At 39.1% G+C, this 24,386-nt stretch overlaps 2 protein-coding genes across 3 annotated transcripts in view; both read right to left on the bottom strand.

The window, feature by feature from the left end:
- Positions 1 to 10,527, bottom strand: part of LOC107751499 (protein FAM117B-like) — a 49,407-nt gene extending 38,880 nt beyond the window's left edge. Inside the window, exons 1-3 of one of the 2 annotated variants that reach the window (XM_016567244.1) lie at positions 9,823 to 10,527; positions 9,464 to 9,789; positions 439 to 608 (exon numbers count right to left, since the gene is read on the bottom strand). In XM_016567244.1, the coding sequence (XP_016422730.1) occupies positions 439 to 608; positions 9,464 to 9,789; positions 9,823 to 10,121 (795 nt within the window). In that variant the 5' untranslated portion in view covers positions 10,122 to 10,527. Of the gene's footprint in view, positions 1 to 438; positions 609 to 9,463 lie in introns of both variants that reach the window. The other variant, XM_016567243.1, reaches the window with a different exon arrangement.
- A 731-nt stretch (positions 10,528 to 11,258) lies between these two features.
- LOC107751503 (bone morphogenetic protein receptor type-2-like) overlaps positions 11,259 to 24,386 on the bottom strand; it is a 26,919-nt gene continuing 13,791 nt past the window's right edge. Inside the window, exons 8-11 of the mRNA XM_016567246.1 lie at positions 21,559 to 21,695; positions 19,321 to 19,493; positions 16,931 to 18,240; positions 11,259 to 14,373 (exon numbers count right to left, since the gene is read on the bottom strand). Of these exons, the coding sequence (XP_016422732.1) occupies positions 14,081 to 14,373; positions 16,931 to 18,240; positions 19,321 to 19,493; positions 21,559 to 21,695 (1,913 nt within the window). The 3' untranslated portion in view covers positions 11,259 to 14,080. The remainder of the gene's footprint in view (positions 14,374 to 16,930; positions 18,241 to 19,320; positions 19,494 to 21,558; positions 21,696 to 24,386) is intronic.

The following is a 24,386-nucleotide window of genomic DNA, read 5'->3' as shown; positions in this document are numbered from 1 at the left end:
AAAATATTGACTGACTATCTAAAAATTATTACTAACCCCAAACCTTTGAACGCCTAGTGCATAATTGAGATGGTCTATCCTATTTAAGCCAACCGAAGCTGCAAAGTGAATATGCTGACACTCAAAACGTCTGGCTAAACGAGACTCAGGTCGACTGTGCCTCATGGGTGCCGAATGCACACAAAAGACATGTCTGTGGTGGTTTCATGGGTTTGTGTTTGCACAAAGCAAGTGTTTCTCAGGTGAGTCATGCTGGTGGTTTGCAAAGCACGCGTCTATGCAAGTAGGTATTTGATGTCGGAGAGGTTGGAGTGGAAAGTTTTCGGAGAGAAGTGAATGGCTGATTGACGGGAGGCGTATTTGCGTAAGATGTTGGATAACGTACAACGTGTTTCTAAACTGGGTAATAACATCTTGTGTGCAACTGGTGCAACTCACCTGGGTGGATTTGTCCCTCATGCAAGGGGCACAAGGGGCGTGGTTGGCGTCCCGGGGCCAGTGTCCAGACAGGTAAGGGGCCGTGAGCGCGTCCAAAGAAGAGGTGCGACGAATGCTACCGTTATTGCTGGTGGTATACCAAGACCCTGCCACAGGAAGTCTATGCTTGTCTGCAAGACAGCCAGAAAGCACAGAGGAGATAAAGAGGGGAAGGAAGGATTGGGAGGAGAGACATGGGTCGAATGAAAGTATATGAATGAGACGTGTGGGGGAGAATAAAACAGATGGGAGGGAAACAGAAGAAGAACATACGTTAGAGGCTGCATGTTATGAACACAATACGTCATCACAGTAAGTGCTCAGAGACGCTCCTCAAGTGTGTGAGATTACACCAGCTTGAGTGTAAATGTCCGCTGGACTGGTGGTGATGAATACTAAAACCCAGCAGATTGAGACAGAATTAGTCTGGTGTCCAGTAGCTCTTTTAATAAAACTAAAGCTGATTAACTGCTCGACTGGCGTGGAGGAAGCAGCCCGCGTGACCTACATTTAGTGCGTCTCCACAAGTAATTGCCCCCTTCACTATTCTCTCGGCTCTCTTTTTCTCACATTTGTTCTTTCTAGCACACAATCGATGGCTTTCTCTCCCTCTCTTGTCATTCTGAGTCTTTGAAAGACTACTCTTTTATATAAATTCACACTATTGAATATACGGCGCAGACGTACAGTAAAAAAGCACAGCTTGCTGTTTTGTACCGCTCTAAAGAGATGACGTCTGTGAGGGATTTTACACAGGAAGTTCAGCCTATGTGCTTTTCAGAACAGTTTTTTTAAGAAAGTCCCATTCTCTTTTGCCACATAGGTGACATCAGTCTTTGTGTGTGTGTGTCAGGGAAGCAAATCAGAAGGGAACAATTAAATTTGTTTGCCTCCAACAGTCCAGTGGGAATGTGAACACTCACCTCAGTAATAAAACAACTACTACTCTTCACTGTTGGGTGGATCTGCTGTTATTTTAAGACAAAACTACAGAAAACTCCAGTCTTACAAAAAGCAGAACAGGGATCTTGCATTACGTTTTTCAAAATAGTGCTGGCTTGACTTTTTTGTGTGTTGTACGCATTGAGGAAAGTGAGAGAGGATCTAAAGAGGAGGAACCTGTAAGGAATTCTGGGTGAAGTCATGCGAGAAAGACAGAGGAATTGGCCACATAGCTCAAGTTGCAATCTCTAAACGGTATGCTTACACTCACTAGGAAAATAAGTGCATGTGCAAGGCTCCGAAACAACCCTCAATGCAATGTGAATGGTAAATCTTCTAGCTAACTCAAGCTCAATTTATCAGATTAATGAATTCTGAAATGAAAATCTGGTTCAGAACACAATTCATAAAGCAACATGAATATACGCCGCATTCTCAGTGTTGCCACATGGGGCGCTCTAGTGAGCATTAGCATACAGAGATCTGTTCAACAATAAGATTTCTGTCAAGGTATAGTTTGAAAATAATCTTAGTAAGTTTTTTCTTGACATGTATCTAGCTACCTGAATAAAAATTAACAATAGTTATCGATACTGATCTTTTACAACTGTAATAATGGCTTCACTGACGCTTTTGAAAATTGGTAACTAATTAATCTTTACATTACAATAATAAAAATATAATATGCTTTAAATATTGTATGAAAATACTAATATTAATAAAATTAATAATAATAATAATAATAATAATAATGACGATGATTTGGCATTGAAATCAGTTGTGCCGCTTAACGTTTTTGTGGAAACACAGTGATACATTTCTAAGGATTCTTCAAATTTAAAAGTTCAAAAGAACAGCATTTATTAGAAATAGAAAACTTCTGTAACATTACAAATGTATTTACTGTCACTTTTATTCAATTTAATGCATCCTTGCTCAATAAAATTAATAATTTCTTTAAAAAAAATCTTAACTCACCTCAAAAATTTGAACTGAATATAACTAGAAAATTGGAAATATAGGGCAAAAATATCAATACCCTCGACCAGTCTCTATTAATAACATTTTAGGTTAACTGACATCAAGCCTCTTTGAGTACCGAGGTTACACAGTAACGCAGGAATGCATGGCAAGTATGTACAACAGGACCACACGCTTGCAATGCATTTGCCAAACATTCACATCTGTGTTTACATTCTTGTATAGTGTTTGTTTCTGACCTAACAGTGCACTGATCTACACCTAAATTAATGAAAAAGCTTTATGTATGTGTGTCTGTGTGTCACTTGCCTAATAATTGTGCACACAGTGTATATATATATATATTACATAATTGCATACACATAGATGCATGCACATAAACAAGCATGGCACACAGAGGACAGACTCTCACACGGGGATGTTAGCTCATCTCTGATAGGCTCATATGAGAGATGCTATGATGCACTACTGAGCAATGAATTCTCTTATCGTCCCTGTCTATGCACCGTAGGTTCTTGTGTTGTGTCTATCCTGCATCTCACTCAGCACATCCGGCACACATGCTGATAATGCACACAGTGGCCCATGAGCCGCGTCCTTGGGAAGTCTGTGCTCTTGACTTTTGTCTCCTAAAACGAGTGAATTTGACTAGACCAAAACAATAATAACGTCACAGCAATTCATCAACAGTACCATGAATACGCCTACAGTTCAGTCAACACAGATACAGATAACCATCTTCTCAGAAACGTCTCAACCCGCAGGATTATAATATACTCACTGTAGCTCTAAGTGGACAAACCCAAGCAGAAGGAGAGGCCTGCAGCTAAAGTAAAAGGGTGTAATAGTGACCTGACTCCTAATAGTGTTCTTTGTGAGGACAGAGAGATCAGCCTGGTCTCGTCCCGGCCTGCCTATACCACCCCCTCTTTGAAAAGACTGGGGGTGTGTCCTGTTAAACCCCCAGCCAAGAGCAAAAGGACAACGTCCTCATGGAGATCTTCAAAAGCGTGAGCAAAGCTTTTGAGACACACACCAGCATGTCAGCTTTGTTGCAACGCTGCACTGCTATGAGCAATGGTGTTGTTTAATCCTGAGAACAATGAGCTGAAACGTTGAGGAATACATTCAAAGAAAAACACCTGGATACTGTTAAAAGGACGCTGACTAGTTTGTCAGTGAAGTCAACAATAGTTGCAAGATAAACCTCTCTCTGAGAAGTTCCTCTAACACGGTCATACACATGCAGACGGATGTCTTTGGCTATTGCTTCATGACTCATTGTTTTTTGAAACATCCTGCACCATCTATGAGCATTACGTTTGTGTCATAATTCTTCTTAATAACCATGAGATGTTGTAATTCCACACTACATTTAAATGTGCATTTTTTTACCCTTTAATTTACTTTTTTTTTTAAATTTATTATTTCCATCATTGTACTATCATTAAAGGATTAGTCCACACAAAAATGAAAATTGTCATCATTTACGCACCCTCATATCGTTCCAAACCCATGAGACTTTCATTCTTCTTCAAAACACAAATTAAGATATTTTGAAGGGATAGTTCACCCAAAAATGAAAATTGTGTCATTAATTACCCACCCTTTTTGTTTTCTTTCCACACAAAAAGTATTCTCGTAGCTTCATAAAATTATGGTTAAACCACTGATGTCACATGGACAACTTTAACAATGTCCTTACTACCTTTCTGGGCCTTGAATGTGGTAGTTTTGTTGCTGTCAATATGCAGGGTCAGAAAGCTCTCGGATTTCATAAAAATATCTTAATTTGTGTTCAGAAGAAGAATGAAGTTCTTACAAGTTTGGAATGACATGAGGGTGAGAAATTAATGACAGAATTTTCATTTTTGGGTGAACTATCCCTTTAGTACACCTCAGAGATTTCTATCCCTCCATGGAAAGTCCAAAAAAATGTGACACTTGAAAAAAATTCAAAATTGCAAAAATTGTAAAGCAAAATTGTAAAGCAGTGTAATCCAAGCCTTCTTAAGAGTCATGTGCAGTGTGTCAAGGTCTTTCACAATGTTTTTATAAACTTTTTGGAACATCCAAGTTTTGGTAGAATGGTAGAACATGAGGGTGAGTAAATGATGACAGAATTTGCATTTTTGGGTAAAGTTACCCTTTAAAAACATTATATAAGAATAACTGTTAAATGTAATATTTAGCAAATTTCATGAATATTGTTTTTTCATACAGTACATTATAATGTTGTAATGGCAAAAATAACGTACAGCATCTAAACAACTGATTTTTGTTTTATTTTTTATTTATTTAGATTAGGGGTGGGCGATATGGCAAAAATATCATATCACGATTTCTTTTTTTTTTTGGAAATATCACGATTCTTTGTCATGTTGGTTATACTATTTTGTCTGAGCATTACAGCCAAACTAATTTCCCTATTATAAAGACAAAGTCTTTCAAGGAATAACAAAATATAAAAAAGAATGGCGGATATTTAGGCCAAAGTGGGCGAAGACAAAAATCTTTGTCATTATTTTATCTTTGTTATTAAACAATAAGAACAAATAAACACATTACAAATACACATAATATACAAATAAAACAAACAGTGTTTTATTTTTAGGTACAATAGGTGTATTTAGCAGGAGCATTCAAGAAATTGAATGAACAAATATAAAAATAAAACACTATATAGATTGATTCCTCTTAAAGCAACTAAAGTTTTTCAGTCAAGAGTATGGAGTGATTTTTCTCTTTGTGTTTTCTTGTTTTATTAACATTAAAGGAATAGTTCACCCAAAAATAAAAATTCTCTCATCTGTCTGTCAATTCTGTCATAGTGTTTTATTGTTATACCATCATTTACTCACTCAAACGTTGTTTTAAACCTGAATGAGTTTCTTTCTTCTGCTGAACATAAAAGTTATTTTGAAGAACGTGGAAAACCAAACAGTTGCTGGTCCCCAGTGACTTCCATAGTATGTTTTCCTACTATCAAATTCAATGTGGACCAGCAACTGTTTGGTTTACCCATATTCTTCAAAATATCTTCTTTTGTGTTCAGCACAAGAAAGAAATTAGTATAGGTTTGGGACAGCATGTGAGTGAGTAAATAATGACAGAAATTAAATTTTAGGGTGAACTATCCCTTTAATGGCAGCATGTTTAGTACTGTCCCTTTAAGAGCTGCACGCATCTAATATACAGGCATGCATCAGTTTTTCTCTCAACTGTGTACTTTCATTTTAGACATAACCAACTGAGCCCATGTAAACCTTGTGTGTTTTGACAGTATTAGCGCAAAAGATAACTTAGTTCAGTAATCAGGCGCTGTTTGACAGGCTTTTTATTGATTGAAACGTTTAACTGGCAAGGCTTTAAAGCAAATATGCAAATAATGTACTTTTGTTACTGCGCATAAGTGCAGTGTCCCGTGACTATGAGAGTAACTCTACCGCTGAGTTAACACTGATGTGAATGTATGTCGCGTTGTACAGCATCTTGAGACGGAGGCGCCAGAACTGCAGCTGATAGAATGTGTGCTGTAGCACGATACTACGATATTTCTTCAAAAGCAGATCGTGGAGACATTTTTATCATCCACGATCAAAAATAGTCATATCGCACACGCCTAATTTAGACAAAATTATATATAATTTTAATATCAGCCATTTATCTTGGCCATTACATGAAAATCATTATTGTTTTACTGGTATCAGACAGAATTTTAATGTCCCTTGTCCGAAGTGAAAATTCCCTAAAATGCATCTGATCAGGGTCAGGTCAAAGTCTGATTAATTTGAGTTGTTATATCAAACTCGACTAGTTACTAGTAGTGAGATGTGAAAATATATAGTTTTCTAAAGTAGTTTGACGTTGTATTTTGTTGTTGCATTCAAGCAATTGACGCCAACCTGCCGTTAATGCAAAAGTGAAAGTAAAATGAGCACGGCGCTTTTAAGCTATTTAAAAGCGAAGGAAAGCGAGGAAAAGAGGGAAAATTCAAACGAACTAAAAACAAACAATTGCTTTACTCAGAATTGCCGCTATTTGAAAGTTAAAGTAAAATGGGCACAACGCATTTACAAGCTATTTAAAAGCGAAGGGAAAAGAGGGAACGCCCCGCCCCCGCGGTGATACCGGTATTACCGGTGTTGTCACACGTCGATTAACCGGTGGGAAAATTTCCTCACCGTCACAACCCTATTTTGCAGTGCACATGGCTAGACAAGATATCTCCGATTATCTTTTCCCCAATTTCCTCCATCTCTTTTCTGTCCCTTTCGTGTGCTCCGGCTTTCATGGGATCTTAGGCAAGTCTGGTGATCTGGAAAATTACTGGACATACCAGAGCGGAGTGTTTTCAGTAGGATACAGTGAAAAGGGGAGGCATGGCTCAGGAGACTAAAAACAGTAATCACAAGGGCATTCCAACAGGCATATGAGTCTCTGACCCAAAGTGAAATGTGGACGCAAGATCAATTTTCCTCTTGTTCAGACAGATCATGTCAGTATTGGACTAGCACAGAAACATAACTAAGACATACACACGACCTCAGAGTCTGTTTGAGGAGGCTCCAAGAGAATCATGGGTAATTTACTAAAACAATGAGGACTGGGTCTTGGCCAAGACACAAAGAATGACACTCCCAACCCAACAACCACTACCTTTCCCTCTTTATGTCTTTTTTGGGGCAGATAACCTCATGATCAGTGGCTGCTTACATTTCAACCATCAATTACTTTACAATATATAGAGCTGGTTGTCAAATCTATGCATCTAAATGCGGATCTATGCAAATAAAAGCGGAAAATATGTTTAAATGTGTTCCCTTAAAGGGGTCATATGATGGTTTTTTAAAGATCATTATTTGGTGTATTTGGTGTAACAGAATGATTCAGGAGCGCCAGATTGTCATAGCAAAGTCAGAATTACCTCTTCTCCTAGGTTCACGAAACGGTCGTCCATAAAATGCATTGCTGTTCTGTTGTAAGTAATCTTAATGCATCTACTTTCGGAAGGCCAAGTAAAGTGCTTTTGCTTTCGCCTAGAAACACAGCGTCTCCCTGACATGCTGCTTCAACACTAACTGCGGTTCCTGAAACCACGCCTTCTTTCTTTGCGTGCTCATTTGGGCGGCATTATGCAAATATTTTCACATAGTGAGGTAGATATGTGGGGCGTGTTAGAACGAGCCGTTTTAGGGGGGTGTGGCAGAGTCTTAACTTTGATAAAGAATATCTCTTTGGTTTTGAGACTTTAGTCTTTGCAACTTCAGGGATCTTATCTATGCACAATCAGCTTGTAACACTCCAAAGAGAAAGGAAAACTTGAAATCGCATCATATAACCCCTTTAAACCTCCTTTGTGCGGAAATTTCTTTTTTTTCGGAAAATATGTGGTACCGGTCATTATGCCAGTTCAAACAGTTACAGTAACCGAAACGCAGTGCAACACTTGCTGGAAAACTGATCACAAAATAAACCTTTGAAAGTCAAAGGGCCAAACCAGTGACTGGCCACCAAACATTTGCATTCTTACCAGTCAGCAACAGAGAAAAGCCTCTGAAGTGGCCACCTCAAACCACAGCGACCAGACCGGCCCTCTCTCAGCACGGCTCCCCACAAGCTATTTTATGAATGAGACATTTGAAATACTCTGCAATAAACACCAAAGATTCCTGTTACCTGATATAATGCTTAACATATCACTAGTTAGTTATACAGTACATTAGTGAGAATTCAATAAGCCTGATTCATCATGAAGCTTCAAGTATACAGTCAAGCATTTGAAGACACCCATCCATAATTACTTCTTCCACAGTTTTGAATAATACAGTCATCAAATGCATGGGAATTAAATAAAACCAAAACTCTTTTGTATTAAACTTATTCAATGAAGCCACCATTTACCTGCATTCTACCAGCTTCACGAGTTGCATCCTGGGATGCTTTGTGAAGTTTCTATCTATGCTGGACACGTACTGGCTGCTTTGCCTTCATTATCCGCTCTAACTCATACATTTAATGGTGTGTCATTGACACCATTTATATTTGTCAACAAATTAACCTTTAGCTCATAAGAAACATATTTAGTTGACTGGGCTATACATGTGCCCATAATGTTTGTTAATGGCCTCTTAATGTTAATATAAAGTATTACGTTCACCATTTATCATGTGCTCCCAGCAACCAATATGTGTATTCTATATCTATATTGGCCAGGACTCCCTGGAAGAAGAGATTTTGCATCTCAATGGGACTATCCTGTGGTAAAATAAGGGATAAATAAAATAAAAATATGAAGGGGTTCTCAAACAGGGGCCAACTGGGGGGCCTTAGAAAACTTCAAAGGCTGCTACAGGATGAATACAATGATTCTGTATTTGTATTTAATTTTGTAAATGTATTCAATTTTTACGTATTAAAATAACGTTTATTTTAATACATACAGATTGAATTATAAAGGATTAATTAAATTATTTTTATATTTATTTAATTGTTATTGTATTAAATATGTATGAATATTAATGAGATTATGTAAGACATTAGACAGACTGATTCAATTAAATTATTTAATTTTCATGAATTAAATAACTATTTTAATATATAAAAATAAAATGAATTATGAAGGATGAATTACAATGATTGTCTACATTTTTCTGTATAAAAACAGTGTAATTGAATTAAATTGTTCAAAAACATTTGTTTTCAGAAAATTAATTGTGGCTGATTAATCTCCCAGTTTGTGTTTGAAAATGAGCAGGTTTGTCATAATTACATTTCATAATTACTGTTCTAAATCATTTGACATAAAACATGTTTTAATGCAATTAGTTGTAATGCAGTGAGCCTCATGAGCTTCTGTTGCATCTTAAATGGCAGTATGACAGTGACATTATTTGGCTAATAACCCTGTCAATGGGTGAACTATGAAACTTTTAGAAAGTTTCCTAAAGCGGATGTAACCCCCACAAACCACATAGACTATGTGTGTTTACAAGTTACCACAGTGATTTCAAATAAACATCAGGCCTCATATAAAATCAACTGCTTTAGACTGTAGATTTACCTGTGCAGACAGGTGAGCTGGGACTGAGCCTCTCCGGAGACAGTCTGTCATATTCAGGGGTCTGGAGGGGTTTAGCCCTGTGGGCGCACGACCACAGCGACGAGGATGAAGACGGAGAGGCAGATAAATTAGAGGTAAGGGCTGAAGTGTCTGAGCTGCAGCACTGGGGGCTCAGGTGCGCACCTGTGTAGGGTGATGATGACGAGGATGGTACAGGTACCTGCGCGTGGGACGCTCTGGGGTTTGACGCTTGCACAGCGATAATGGGACTAGTTCTGGATGAGGATGAAGATGGTGAAGAAGAAGATGAGGAGGGAGCAGAGGAAACAGCGATGAACTGTGAGCACGTCGCAGAAGAAGTGGACGTGGCTGCAGAAACGTTTGAGGCACAGGAGGAGAGAGATCGCGTGGGGCTCCGGCTGTGGGTTCCGCTGCTGTGGCATTTACCGTTACCGGTGGAGGAGAGGACTGTCCGTGACTGTAGAGGGTGCTGTGTCTGCGTTTTCAGCTGGAAGGGAACCGTGGCTTTCATAGGCAGCAGGCGACCCAGTAAACTCACTCCAGCGGCGCTGATCCCCGGGGATCCGCTCGGGCTTCCAGCGCTCGCTCCGCTGCAGTTAGACGTCGGAGATCCGTTTTTGCGAACTCTTTGAGACATTTCGTTCGCCGGGAAATGACACAAAACTCGACATAAACACTTTAAACGTACGTTTAAGGCTGTCTGAGGTGGTTAATGCTCTTTGGTGCCCTTGTCACTCCATGTAAAGTCTATTGTCTTCTCTCTGACCGGCGCAACTGAGCCGTTTCGAGAGCTCAAGTAAACTGAGAGAGATCAGAGCCACGCACCGTCAACTCGATCCGGAGCTCTGCCTCTTCCAATCTGATTGGCTGTTCGCTCACCCCTCTCAACTTCTGATTGGCTAGGAAGTGGATTCTTTGATTCCGTAAACTTGATTATAATGCACGCAGTTATACAAGGAAGTTTCGCAAAGAAGACGATAATTATGATTTATACAGAATTTTTACAGGATTTCTTCTTCTTCTATGTGTGTGACCATATTTAAACCTACTATATTTGCTACAATCAGTGTTTAAAAATACACCAAGGTCTATTATTCATGTATTTTCTGTCAGTAGTTACATTTGTGTGTGTAAAAAGTATGATAAATAGATGTTAAATTATCATTCCCTTTTCCCACAACTGATTCATAGTGAAGATAAATAAGTTGTTACTTTGTTTGCATGTTTTCATTCAGCTTTCACTAAGCTTTTACTCACTGTTCTGAACCTTTTTTTCTTTAAGATGAGTAAGTCACATGTGCTCACTAATGCCATGTAATTTATGTATGTGTGTGTGTGTGTTTAGACACCAGATTAAATACACAAGATGCGTGCCCACATCAAAGTTAAACTTTGATCTAAATGATTTGCACTGTTACTTGAATGGAAGCTGTTGTGTGGGGACACACGCTTTTGGTCATGATATTGTGGTTGCCTTTACCACCCTCATGTGGCCACTTAATAAAATTAAACTTCAGTACAAGTAGTTTATAAACGATCCCAGAAGTTATAAATTTTACCAGTTAAGAGGAAACAAATGACAGGTAAACTTCATATACAGGTTTTCGTTAATATAATCTTTAATCAACTGAGTAATGCAGGGTTGTACAGCAAGCTTTATTTTCTAAATGGCATTTTAAAACATTTTCCGAACAGACTAAAAGCATGAGTTATCATTTGTTCTTTTTCTCAAAGTGCTTACTTTACAAGCTGTAATAGAAAACATGTCAGTGGCTTTTTTGAACATCCATCTATGTAGGGGCCAAATGAAGACTTCAGCTTCAAAATGAACTCAAAAGTAAAAAGAAAATCAGCAGCTTGTCAACACAGACCCTTCATTCATTCACTCACTCATACGCAGCCCAAAATACAGCTGATACTCAAAGTTTGTGTTTTAGAGGACACATTGTTAGCCATTTGTCATTTTCATGTTTGGTTTTGCGAGTGTAATGAGTTCCAATCAATGTAAATTTCAGTAACTGATTCATTTTAAACGCAAGAGTACAACTTGGTTTAGTTAAAACATTCCTGCAACTTGACTGAATTTAAAAAGTCTGACTTCTCAAGGTCTGCTTCAAGAATAAACAAGGCATGTAGAATCTGTAAATGATTCGGTATTCAACAGTGTGCTGTAAAACTGGACAAAGGCTCTGGTGTAAACATCTTGCATTATTAACATGTAGCAGATGGACAGTCCTCCTGAACAAACTACACTTCCAATGACTCAGCTTCATCAACGTTTTAGCTTCAACGCCTTGGTCTAAATCATAAACGTTCGTTCACTTCGGTCAAATTAGCACTGGAGGTTTGTTTTGTCTTTTATTAGGCTATTATTCCTCATTTCAGTTCACAATCTTATTCATTCACACTGACGTATCTAGCCGAGAACAGTCTGACGTTACGGTGTTTATCTTCAGATAAATCTCACAGTGATGTAGCGTTGTTCTTGGTTCCAAAGCAACAGATGAAGAGTCTGTATATGTGCATACAAATGCACCGTATATATTTACACCACAGAGGTTAGCCTATATTACAAACATATACAAAAGTCAGACTGAAGTGCTGATTGGTTCAGAAAAGAGGGCGTGAGAAACTAAACTGCACTGCATCGTCTTGTTTTCCGACAGAAAAAAGCCAGTGGAAGGGACAAATCTGATGACTTTTTGAAAGTTCCCTGCTCTGGAATGGACATAGTCCAAAGATAATGCTGGCTTGTGCCAAATCATGGTTAATCCCCACACTCATTATGGAAAACCCATACAAGCACAATAAGGGTCTCTCTGATCAAACATGTGAACATGTTTTTTCCTGGTATTTCAAGCAAAGCAGGGCCTTGCTATATGAGGGAATTTTCCTCATCACTATGTAATTATTTGAATGGCTCGTGTCCATAGTTTTCCACAAAAGGCAGCAGTTGTAGAAGAAAAAACGAGGACCATGTTATGGCTGGTAAAAACATCAACTGCTCTCAAAGTGTAGATGATTTCAAAATGAGGATGCGACACTTAAACATGACTATATTTCTAGTGGCACCAAAAAAAAAAGTAAATCTCTCCTCGATTGTACGAAAACGAAGGGTAAAACTACATGCATTTCTGATGTATTTGATTGAAAGTATCATTAAAATAAGATAAATTTACATGATTATAAACAACTTACTGATTTGATTGAATGAAAATAATAAACCCAGAGAATGAAGATGGCCCTGGGTACTACATAAATTAAACATTTAGAGAAAAATAACTTCAGAAACAGCTGAAATGGATAAAATCATGATTTCTTATTGTACACTATCATGTCAGCTTATTTTAACAGAGGCTAAAACAGAACTAAAGTAGCTGTGAGCTTCAGTCTGTACATACTGTATATATTTTGTTCATGGCGTATGTACGTATTATGTGTGTGTTTTTGCTTTCTAAAGCACATGGAGCAACATTCACTGTCCTGGCAGAGATGGGAAGTGGAAAGTATTGTTTGACTGATGCCTTGTCAGCGGTGATTTGAGGAGCTCAGTAAAGCAGAAGTAGACCCATACATACACATTTACATACACTCTCACAGAGGTAAAACTGCACAGAGCATGTGCAGAGAGGGACTTGATTATTCAGTGTCTTCAGAAAGCATGATTTCCAGCAAACAGTCCAGGTTGATGCCTGTCTTGTAGTGTAACAGAAAAAAAAACTACTGTCCTCATTGAAGCTTGTGAGAAGTCGTCCAGTAATTAAAGCAAACACCCCAAGATTTTACTTTTTTACTTCCCTTTTCAAGAGTGATGGGATTGGTGAAAAGGTGTGGGACTGTCATTTATACGACGTTTCGATGTTTGCAGTTGGGGTGGCCGAATGGACACAGGATTGCAGAAGTGCAGCGCTTCAAGATATTAAACTAAAGACAAGAAACAAACAAAAGCGGCATAAAACACATAGCAAAATTACATTGTCTTATGGAGCACCTCAAAGCTAAAGTCTATTGCACATTTCAAAATATTATACAAAAAAAAAATCAGTACACAGATACGTACAACAAATATAAAACATATGAATGTACTGTAGGTTAAACGGTATTAGAGTTGCAGTCAACCCTGTCTTAAAGACCACTGCCTTTTTTTTTCTTTAGATGGACATGATTTGAATTTCGCCTAATTTACTATGATTGTTAAATCAACACATTGTCATTTACGTTTTTCAGTTTTAAGACCAGTCTTGAACATGGTCGGAGGATTTGTGATTAAGATTGCTTACGAAAAAAGTGCAACAAATGAAAGAACAACCATAAAAACAATTGAAAATGAAACAACAAAAACAAATGGAAGCATTTTATGCCAATGTTGCTGCATAGCTGGGTTCGGTTTAAAGCGATTTCTTCAAAACAAGTTGGATAAGTTCGACAAAGTTAAGTGCTTGCCAAATTACGTCCCTTCAAGAGGCTGTTTTCCAAAAACGTTTTTCGTATATTTCTTTTCGGTCATCAGCTGGATCAGTTCTTGGAGCACGAAAGCATAGCTGTGTTCAAAGTCTGATCTGGGCTCCTCCTCAGAGGAAAAACGGAGATGCGAGTTCACAGGCAGGTCATATCTGGTGGGTCGGAGTTTAGAGTGGCGGTCGCAGTTCCACCGCTGACCAGGAACACAGCGATGCTGGATTTTGATTGGCCAGAACTTGGGAGAGCACCTCCAGTCGCTGCCGTCCCCGTCTGCTGGCTGTGCCCGTTGTTATTCACCTCTCCGTCCAGCGTTTCTGAAGAGACGACCCATGTAGAAGGGCGCCACCTTTTTAAAGAATAAGGTGTCTTCACACGCTTCTTAATCTTCTCGGCCGATCCGGCTTTTCCCTCTTGTGACACGACCTCATCTAAAACAGAAAAGGAGGTCATGTTTTAACAAACATCCTTGATAATGACAATGAAAAACAGTTGTGTGTGTTGCAATGTGTCTATTGGGAATACTAGCAGAGCTGCTCCAAACATCCCGCCCAGTGAAGCACAAGAGAGTAGTATTTCAGCACACTCAAATTTGTGGTTGACCTTTCCCACACTAACTCTCTCCGTGTGCGCTCCAGTCTGAATCATTGGGTTCGAGCGGTTCATGTCTCCGCTCGAGTCCGCATGCGGAACGTAAACACATGGGCAGCGCGACTCTTGTTTTTTCATCTTCCTGTTTAGCGTCTACTCCAGGGGTAACAGCGATGGACGCGTTCATCACGCTCGCATCTGTCTGTTAGTATCACTCTTTATCGCCGCTGCCAACTGAGGCCAAACGTTTTCTGGATTCTTATTAATCCAATGGAATTTCCTTCCTTCTCAACATCTAAACACTCACAAAGAGCAGGAGAGTGGGAGAGAAAGTATGACTAGCCACTCATCCTTTTCTCTACGAAACGTTTAGCTTTTGAGGAGATGTGGTCTTGATTATCTGGGCAAAGCAGGATATAGTGAGCTCAGATGGGAAAACAGCCTGGTGTCTTTTTTTGGGTGGTTATTGTTTGCAGCCAGGCTGACAAGCACACCAGCTCCTCCACACTGCTCCTGGGGACGCTGTTGATCAGGGATGGTCTGAGACTGTGTTTGAGTCTCCAAACTCAACACAATAACAACACAGTTCGGCTGGTACAAGCATACCAATGGTGATTTATTTATTTAAGACTTCACTGGAAATACAGCTTTCCCTATAATAACACTTCATCTATGCTCAAATAATCTCTATTACATATAATTCATGTTGGATTACAATAATTTAGCATATAAAAATGCAAATTTGCACAATATCACTAATTGTTTAAATTAAAAGTTCTGCTTTAATCTACATGAACAACAGGATTGCATGAACACACATGTTCAAAAGGTTGGGCTCAGTAAGGTTTTTTAAAGAAATTAATATTTTTATTTAGAAAAGATGCATTAAATTAAAAAGACATTAAAAAAGCATAAAAAGTTAAACTGCTCTTCAACATTGTTAATAAAAAAAAACTGTTTCTTGAGCAGTTATTTTAAATTGTAATAATATTTCAAAATATTACTGCTTTTAATGCATGTTTGATAAAACACGTTTGGGTCAGGAACATTTTTTTTGCACACTGAGTCCGAAATTCTCGCACATTAAAATATAAATACGACCTCACGTTGTGTCAATCACGTTTACACACTGTCGCCGAAACTTTCGTCCGTCATTAAAAAAAAATTGGATCAGATTCGTTTTTCTGCGTTTTCGTATCCGAAGCAAGCATTTTGATAGGAAAGGATGACGAATACGAAAAAACATGTACAAAAATTTTGGACTGTGCAAGGACCCTTAGGCTAGGGTGACCATACGTCCTCTTTTCCCCGGACATGTCCTCTTTTTGGACCTAAAAAAATGCGTCCGGCCGGGATTTCTTAATCGCCCAAAATGTCCGGGATTTGGCTGTTTTCTTTATCCCACTCCCGCTGAATCTCTGACCATTGCCGCCTGCTCCTGCAACATGTGTTTCGCTCCTGCGATTTTCATGTCCACTCCTTTAAACATTCTAATATTGTATATAATTCTGGCGTGTCAGGAAGCTGCTCTCAGTATGGGGAGTATTTTAATCCCTTTTAAATGAGCGTTCGGCTGTTCACTTTCACATTTCACGATCACACGCACTCTGTGTAAAGGGAGCGCATCTTACAAGATCAGTTATTTATTTGTCAATGAGCTCAGAATCTGTTGAGCAGCAAATACTCCAGCATGGTCTTGTCAGTCATGTCTCCTTATTCTCGACCTGTGGTCAGTCAAAGCTGACTCCTGCAGCTCTTGTTGGATGCAGGGTTGCCAAGTCCGCGTTTTTTCCACAGAATTGGGCTACTTTTAAACTGTTGCCATGGGTTGATTTTCCCAAGTGGGTTAAAGGTTTGAAATATTGCATAAATTACATTTGACTGAAATGCTTGTATTGAAACATTTTGCATTCTACCTATGATAAAACTTTCATGGTCTTCTACATGTAATTTATTCCTGTGATGCAAAGCTGAATTTTCAGCATCATTACTCCAGTCTTCAGTGTCACATGATCCTTCAGAAATCATTCTAATATGCTAATTTGGTGCTAAAGAAAGATTTATTATTATCAATGTTGAAAACAGTTGTGCTGCATAATATTTTTGTGAAAACTGTTTTTTTTTTCCAGAATTGTTTGATGAACAGAAAGTTCTAAAGAACAGCATTTACTTGAAACAAAAACCTTTTGTGAAATTATAAATGTCTTTACTGTACTTTTGATCAATTTAATGCATCCTTGCTGAACAAAAGTATTAATTTCATTTAGAAAAAAATTGTTGTTGCTACCAAAATTCTGGAACAGCATTTGCGTTGGAGAGCACCTATGACAGCACTGACACCTATTTCAGGCATTCCAAAACCTAGTGAATTCAGGTCCAAACTAAAACTGATCTTACCCAGAAGAGAAGAATCCTGGGAAGTTGCTGACAGGTCCAGTGAGTTTGGCCGCTCAGGTCTCCTGGGCTTATGCCGTCTCAGAGGAACCCCATCATCCCTTCCATCTGGTGCCCCCGGAGGGCAGGTTAATGTCTCCATCAGGGCGTCTACAGGAGCTAAGGTACGAATCGTGGCGGTTGTGTGGATGTTGCTGTTGTTGTTATTGGAGTTGGTGCGACCGGAATGATCGTGTGCCGCTGACTGCTCTCTCCTCAACAGGGGCTCGTGTTCATCGGGACTGGAGTTGATGTTGATGTTGAGGCGGCTGTCTTCTCCACTCAGCTGGCTCTGGAGCAGAGGTGCACCACCGTCACCCTGCGGCCCGGCTGGGTTGGTGTTCCCAAATGCATCAGAGGAGCCAGCGCCACTGACCCCACCATATCCATTAACAACGACCACTCCAACGCCGCTACGGACACTGGGCCCGTTGTTAGTGACAGTGACCAAGTGTGGCTCGACTGTCACTACAGTGTTCATCTTGGCCAAGCCTGTCTCTACCTGCTTCAGGTTGGACTTGTGCTTGCCAAACTTCCGTGACGACGAAGACTCCCTGCCAGAATTTTTGGTGTTGAGGGGCAAGCTGGTGGGCCGCTTGGGGAGATTCTGCTGTTTGGGAAGAGGGAACATGGCTGTAGGAGTGTCGCCCATTCCACTGCTGCCCACCCCGAAATCAGCCTGGCTGCCAGTTCCTGATCCTCCAGTCACTTCTGCGGCGAGTTTGATCAGCGGGTACAAGAGGCTGGAGCTGCCCAAGCTGAGCGGGTCAGGAGCGCTGAACTGCTTCTGCGAATGCTCCATCAGGTTCTCATCAGAGCTTTCTTTTAGGTTCTTGTCCACCTCCTTGGGGTCCAGTTTGGTGGTCTCCAGGTCCTCTTCTGTGAGCTGAAGGCACACTGGTACGCTTCCTCCGGCTCCGACCTCCTCCGAGTGGCCTGACTCAGAGATGGTGGTCATGATGGTGCTGGGCGTGAGGCCCGTTGTAGTGGTTGTGGCGGACAGACTCGTGCCGCTGGTCTCTGGACTGGGCAGCCTAGCTTGGGCCTGAGCCTGCTGTCTCTCGTAGTTGATAGAGTTTCTGTTCTTCTCTCCTGTCACTGCCACGCCGCCGCTGATGCCGCTCACGCCCATGCCACCCACAGAGGACGTGCCAGACGTGGAGACGTCGCCTGGGAGGTTCTTCACCATGCCCTCATGATCCTCGATGTAAGAGGATGAAGAGTAATCTGGATAAGAGCCCATCTTGGGAGCCCTGCGACTGTGGGTGAGATTCCTACAAGAACAGAGAGAGAACAGGGGTCAAAACGGAGAACAGATGGTCCATTTAATTAAAGGTGCTGTAAATATCAGATAATGTACAGGTCATTATCACAAAATAAACCCTGAGAAGGTGATCAGGAGCCCATCAAGAATGACCCTGAAGGGGTTTATGATGTTATATTTGCTGGCTGACAGTACATTATCCCACTTAGTACATGGCTATTAACCAAATAAAAAAGCATTTTTAAAATTTTTTTTTTATATAATAACATTATTACAATATTATATAATATTCTACGAATTATGTTTATATCTTACATATCCCCTAAAGAATAAATGACCATTATTATGTCATATTTTGTATATTATTATTTATTATATTATTTTGTAAAAAAAAAAAAAAAAAAGTCTGGCTGACAGTAAATTATCCCACTTATACCCAGCTACATTATCTATGAATTATAATGTATATTTATTAAAAACAATTATATATTTGCTGGTTGATAGTACATTATCCCACTAATTACACGGCTATTAACTTAAAAAAATAAGCCTTGATTTTTTTATATAATAACATTATTATAATATTATATTATATTTTAGGAATTATGTTCATACCTTACATACTCTAAAGAATAAATGACCCTTATTTTGTAATATTTTGTATATTATTATTTATGATACTATTTTGTAAAAAAGAAAAGTATCAGTAAAGATTACAGTAAAATTATTTCACTTATTATACCTAGCTACATTATCTATGAATTATAATGTATATTTACTTAAAAATAATAAAATATATAAACAATTTTAGATTTTTTTGTACTTCACATTTATTAGTTTAAAGATTTTGCTGTGAGTAATATATTTTGTTTCAGTACACCTAATTCAGTAAAATATGTAAGACATCAGGCAAAGTTTCAATGATAAATTGCTTACAGCTCCTTCACATTATTTAGAAAAGGCCGAGAGCATGGCAAAAAAAAAAAAAGCCCAGACAAGAACAATTAAGTGTGTAATAAGCACACTTTCCCCTTATTTATTCATGAGCTGGTCAGGAGTGACTGTGAGAGTATGCGAGGTGTGGTCAGACCTCTCGTTCTGCAGCGCTGTGCTCATGGGATTGATAGTGGGGCTGACGGGTTTGTTTCTTTCCCAGATCAGCAGCAGTTCCGCCATACGCTCTTCTGCACACTGCGCTGTCAGGCGAGCCTCTGCGTCCTGATCCCAGCAATCCTCCATAGTCTCCTTGAGAGAGCGCACGGCCTGGGAGAGAGGAGAGTGAATGTCAAAAACACATAGATAATAAAATTACTGCGGTGGTTGCCACTACATTATTATGTGCTCATCATGTTCGATTTCATCATGTTTGAATCACTTGAGATTCTGTGGTAAACACATTGTACTGCAAAGACCAGCATATAATGTGCTGGTGTATCCAACAGGAACAGGATGGTTAACTAGCCTAACCCAGTAAACTTCCTGGGTTGATCAGGTTCACCAAATGAAACTAATTCAGCCTGTTCAACAGCAGTCAACAGCTTGGTTGGCCAGTATCAACTGGCTCCGACTTCATGGTCTTTTCAGCAGAGTGAAAATGCACAGAATATAAGAAGTCTTCTATGTTGTTCCACTTTTATATGATTTGGATAACAGAACAACAAAAAGAACTGTATTAACTGAAGTGAATGAAGAGCTGGGAAAGAGCTTCAGCTGATCTTGCAGCAATAATCTGACCACTTCCTGTCACAAGAACAGAATGAGATTGTCTCAGTGACTCACCAGGCTGTTCTCCTTCCAAGCTTCTGGAAACTTGGGTCTCTGTTTCTCTCTGGACACCAGCACCTGCATGTCCTCAAAGGATGGGTGGTTCCCTGCCTCGGCCTGGAAGGCCATCTGGTAATCTGGCACTGCCTCGCCTTCAAAAAAAAACAAAGGAAAGTCAGTCAGTAGAGACCTCCATATGCCTGCACTCACTAGAATTAACTGAAAAATACTCAATGAGATGAGGCACGCTCATATTTCATGAACATAATGAGCAGGATACAACACAGTCTTTGTTGTAACCCAATGGTATAGCGTAGTGGTTATGGACGTAAGGGGTTGAGCCTAGGGATGGGTCAAGATACTCAAAAAGATACCCAACCAACCAGATGGCCAGTTTTTTTGACAGGGATGAAGTAAGAAACAACTTCTCTGAGAGGATGCTGTTACACTCTCTACAGAAGTTTCACCTCTAAATTCAGCCCAATCCCCAAAGTATCTCTGCTACCATCATCAAAACACTGCTTTTGTAAAAAAATTAAAAAATAAACTCTTTCAATGAAAAATATTTTTATATGATTTGGATAACAGAACAACAAAAAGAACTGTATTAACTGAAGTGAATGAAGAGCTGGGAAAGAGCTTCAGCTGATCTTGCAGCAATAATCTGACCACTTCCTGTCACAAGAACAGAATGAGATTGTCTCAGTGACTCACCAGGCTGTTCTCCTTCCAAGCTTCTGGAAACTTGGGTCTCTGTTTCTCTCTGGACACCAGCACCTGCATGTCCTCAAAGGATGGGTGGTTCCCTGCCTCGGCCTGGAAGGCCATCTGGTAATCTGGCACTGCCTCGCCTTCAAAAAAAAACAAAGGAAAGTCAGTCAGTAGAGACCTCCATATGCCTGCACTCACTAGAATTAACTGAAAAATACTCAATGAGATGAGGCACGCTCATATTTCATGAACATAATGAGCAGGATACAACACAGTCTTTGTTGTAACCCAATGGTATAGCGTAGTGGTTATGGACGTAAGGGGTTGAGCCTAGGGATGGGTCAAGATACTCAAAAAGATACCCAACCAACCAGATGGCCAGTTTTTTTGACAGGGATGAAGTAAGAAACAACTTCTCTGAGAGGATGCTGTTACACTCTCTACAGAAGTTTCACCTCTAAATTCAGCCCAAACCCCAAAGTATCTCTGCTACCATCATCAAAACACTGCTTTTGTAAAAAATAAAAAAATAAACTCTTTCAATGAAAAATATCTGGGTTGATCAGGTTCACCAAATGAAACTAATTCAGCCTGTTCAACAGCAGTCAACAGCTTGGTTGGCCAGTATCAACTGGCTCCGACTTCATGGTCTTTTCAGCAGAGTGAAAATGCACAGAATATAAGAAGTCTTCTATGTTGTTCCACTTTTATATGATTTGGATAACAGAACAACAAAAAGAACTGTATTAACTGAAGTGAATGAAGAGCTGGGAAAGAGCTTCAGCTGATCTTGCAGCAATAATCTGACCACTTCCTGTCACAAGAACAGAATGAGATTGTCTCAGTGACTCACCAGGCTGTTCTCCTTCCAAGCTTCTGGAAACTTGGGTCTCTGTTTCTCTCTGGACACCAGCACCTGCATGTCCTCAAAGGATGGGTGGTTCCCTGCCTCGGCCTGGAAGGCCATCTGGTAATCTGGCACTGCCTCGCCTTCAAAAAAAAACAAAGGAAAGTCAGTCAGTAGAGACCTCCATATGCCTGCACTCACTAGAATTAACTGAAAAATACTCAATGAGATGAGGCACGCTCATATTTCATGAACATAATGAGCAGGATACAACACAGTCTTTGTTGTAACCCAATGGTATAGCGTAGTGGTTATGGACGTAAGGGGTTGAGCCTAGGGATGGGTCAAGATACTCAAAAAGATACCCAACCAACCAGATGGCCAGTTTTTTTGACAGGGATGAAGTAAGAAACAACTTCTCTGAGAGGATGCTGTTACACTCTCTACAGAAGTTTCACCTCTAAATTCAGCCCAATCCCCAAAGTATCTCTGCTACCATCATCAAAACACTGCTTTTGTAAAAAAATTAAAAAATAAACTCTTTCAATGAAAAATATCAAGACAATTAATGTCGGACTTCCTGCTGTGAGCAATGTTCCTAGTATGCATAATCCATAAGTCACTGTGTGAGGAGAACAATCATTTTGTGCTATAAAAGGTTATATTGTACATCTTTCATGTGATAAAAAGGTGGAGGAGCTTTGTTTTGGGAGGTTCATTAAACCATGCTTATACCATGGAAACATGTTAGCATTGACAGCTTGAAGCTGTCATTTATAAAAAAATAAAAATAAAATAAAAATGTACTTTCTCTAACTAAAAATAAGAATGACAATAAGAAATGCTTTTTTAACACAAAATCATCATATTAGAATGATTTCTGAAGGATCATGTAAAATTCCTCTTAGCCATCATACTGTATGCTTAAAACAAGACAAAGCACTATCTACAAACGTTTTATTATTTTTTTAAATATGACTATATTTTTTTATATTATTATATTTTTTAAATAAAATATTAAAAAGAAATTAAAAAGGGCTTAGTATCTTTTTCAGACATTCTTATAAAAAATAAAAAAATAAAAAAAAAGTTAAGATAATGACTTTGTCTTAACCTAATTTTAACACCACTGAAACTAGCTGACTTTACATGCTACAGCCAGTTCTGCTTAGCCAGCAGTATATCCACATCCTTGCTGTTGTTTGTAGAGAGCTGTGGTCCTCACCTGGAAAAAGGTCAGTGCATCTCATGAAGGTCTCCCAGTAGATAAGGCCGATGGCGTACATGTCCACCTGTTTCAAAGCCGACTCGCAGTCCCTGAGGTTCACTGCTCCCTCCAGCACTTCCGGCGCCATGTAGCGGATTGTGCCCACCTAGACAGCAGAGCAGTACAGGTGTGAGGGGAAAGTGCTCTTTTGGTGGGTCTGGATCAGCAATTCTGGACACTTCCAACTACCAACATGACCATGACTGGGTCATGTGCACTAACAATGATATACTGTTATAATATTCCAGTCAAGCGAGTGCTTATGGGCTGACCTCACTGATGGCGGCGTTTTCCTCTTCACCAGGCCGTACGAGGCGATTTCCCGTCAGTTTCATGGACAGGCCAAAGTCACTGATCACACACGTGCCGTCGTTCTTCACCAGAACATTACGGCTGTTTAGATCCCGGTGTGAAACGGCAGGTTTATATAAATCTGTAACAGAAATATCATGTTAGAAGAGTTTTAGTAACTGTGGAGTCACAGACAGTGAACCTAAAGACTGGATGTTGAAAATTCAGCTTTGCCATCATGAAATAATTAACATTTTGAAACAGATTAAAATAGAAAGCCGTTATTATGAATTGTAATAATATTTCACAGTTTTTACTGTATTTTTGATCAAACACAGCCTTAGATTAAGGTCGGAAAGTTTTTTTTTTTACATATTTTGTAAATTAGTCTTTTATGGTCGCTTATTTTAAAATCATTAAGAAATCTTACCAACACCAAACGTTTAAATGATATTTTATGCATATACGTTGTTAGTGGACAAATTAAATAAATTAGTGAATGTTAAAAGTGATTTTAACTGTCCCTGGACCACAAAACCAGTCATAGAAACTGAATAAATAAGCTTTCCATTGATGTATGGTTTGTTAGGATAGGACAATATTTGGTCGAGATACAACTATTTGAGGATCTGTAATCTGAGGATGAAAAAATAAAAATATTGAGTAAATCGCCTTTGAAGTTGTCCAAATTAAGTTCTTAGCAATGCATATTACCAATCAAAAATTAAGTTTTGATATATTTACGGTAGGAAATTTACAAAATATCTTCATGGAACATGATCTTTACTTAATATCCTAATAATTTTTGGCATAAAAGAAAAATGGATAATTTTGACCCATACAATGTATTCATAGCTTTCAGTCACGTGACCGGCTCGAAGACGTGGAGGGCAAAACATCCATAGAACTGCAGGACAAGCCTGTCAATTTTCCATCTGTTTCACAGCTGTAAATATTTAGATCACCTCTCAAAAGAATAAAACAAAGTTATGTGAACAAAATGCAAGTTTTGGCCATTTGCAATCCATATTAAGCACCCGCGGCAATATTTCAATCATTAAACAGTGCGACAAAATGTTGTAAAAACACTTTAAGTGCCTTAATATATTTAAAACAGTAATATTCTCTATATTAATGATGCATAGTTTACATAGGCAAGCAGATGAGGCCGGAATATGAACGCAATCCGCTTAATGGGGTCATATGATGCTATTTTAAAGATCATTATTTTGTGTATTTGGTGTAACCGAATATGTTGACATGCTTTAATGTTCAA

This window comes from Sinocyclocheilus rhinocerous, unplaced genomic scaffold (assembly GCF_001515625.1).
Source record: "Sinocyclocheilus rhinocerous isolate Xijiao unplaced genomic scaffold, SAMN03320098_v1.1 scaffold3639, whole genome shotgun sequence".
NCBI classification, from domain to species: domain Eukaryota; kingdom Metazoa; phylum Chordata; class Actinopteri; order Cypriniformes; family Cyprinidae; genus Sinocyclocheilus; species Sinocyclocheilus rhinocerous.
The sequence above is the reverse complement of the archived record's forward strand: the minus strand, read 5'-3'. Positions and strand labels throughout refer to the sequence as shown.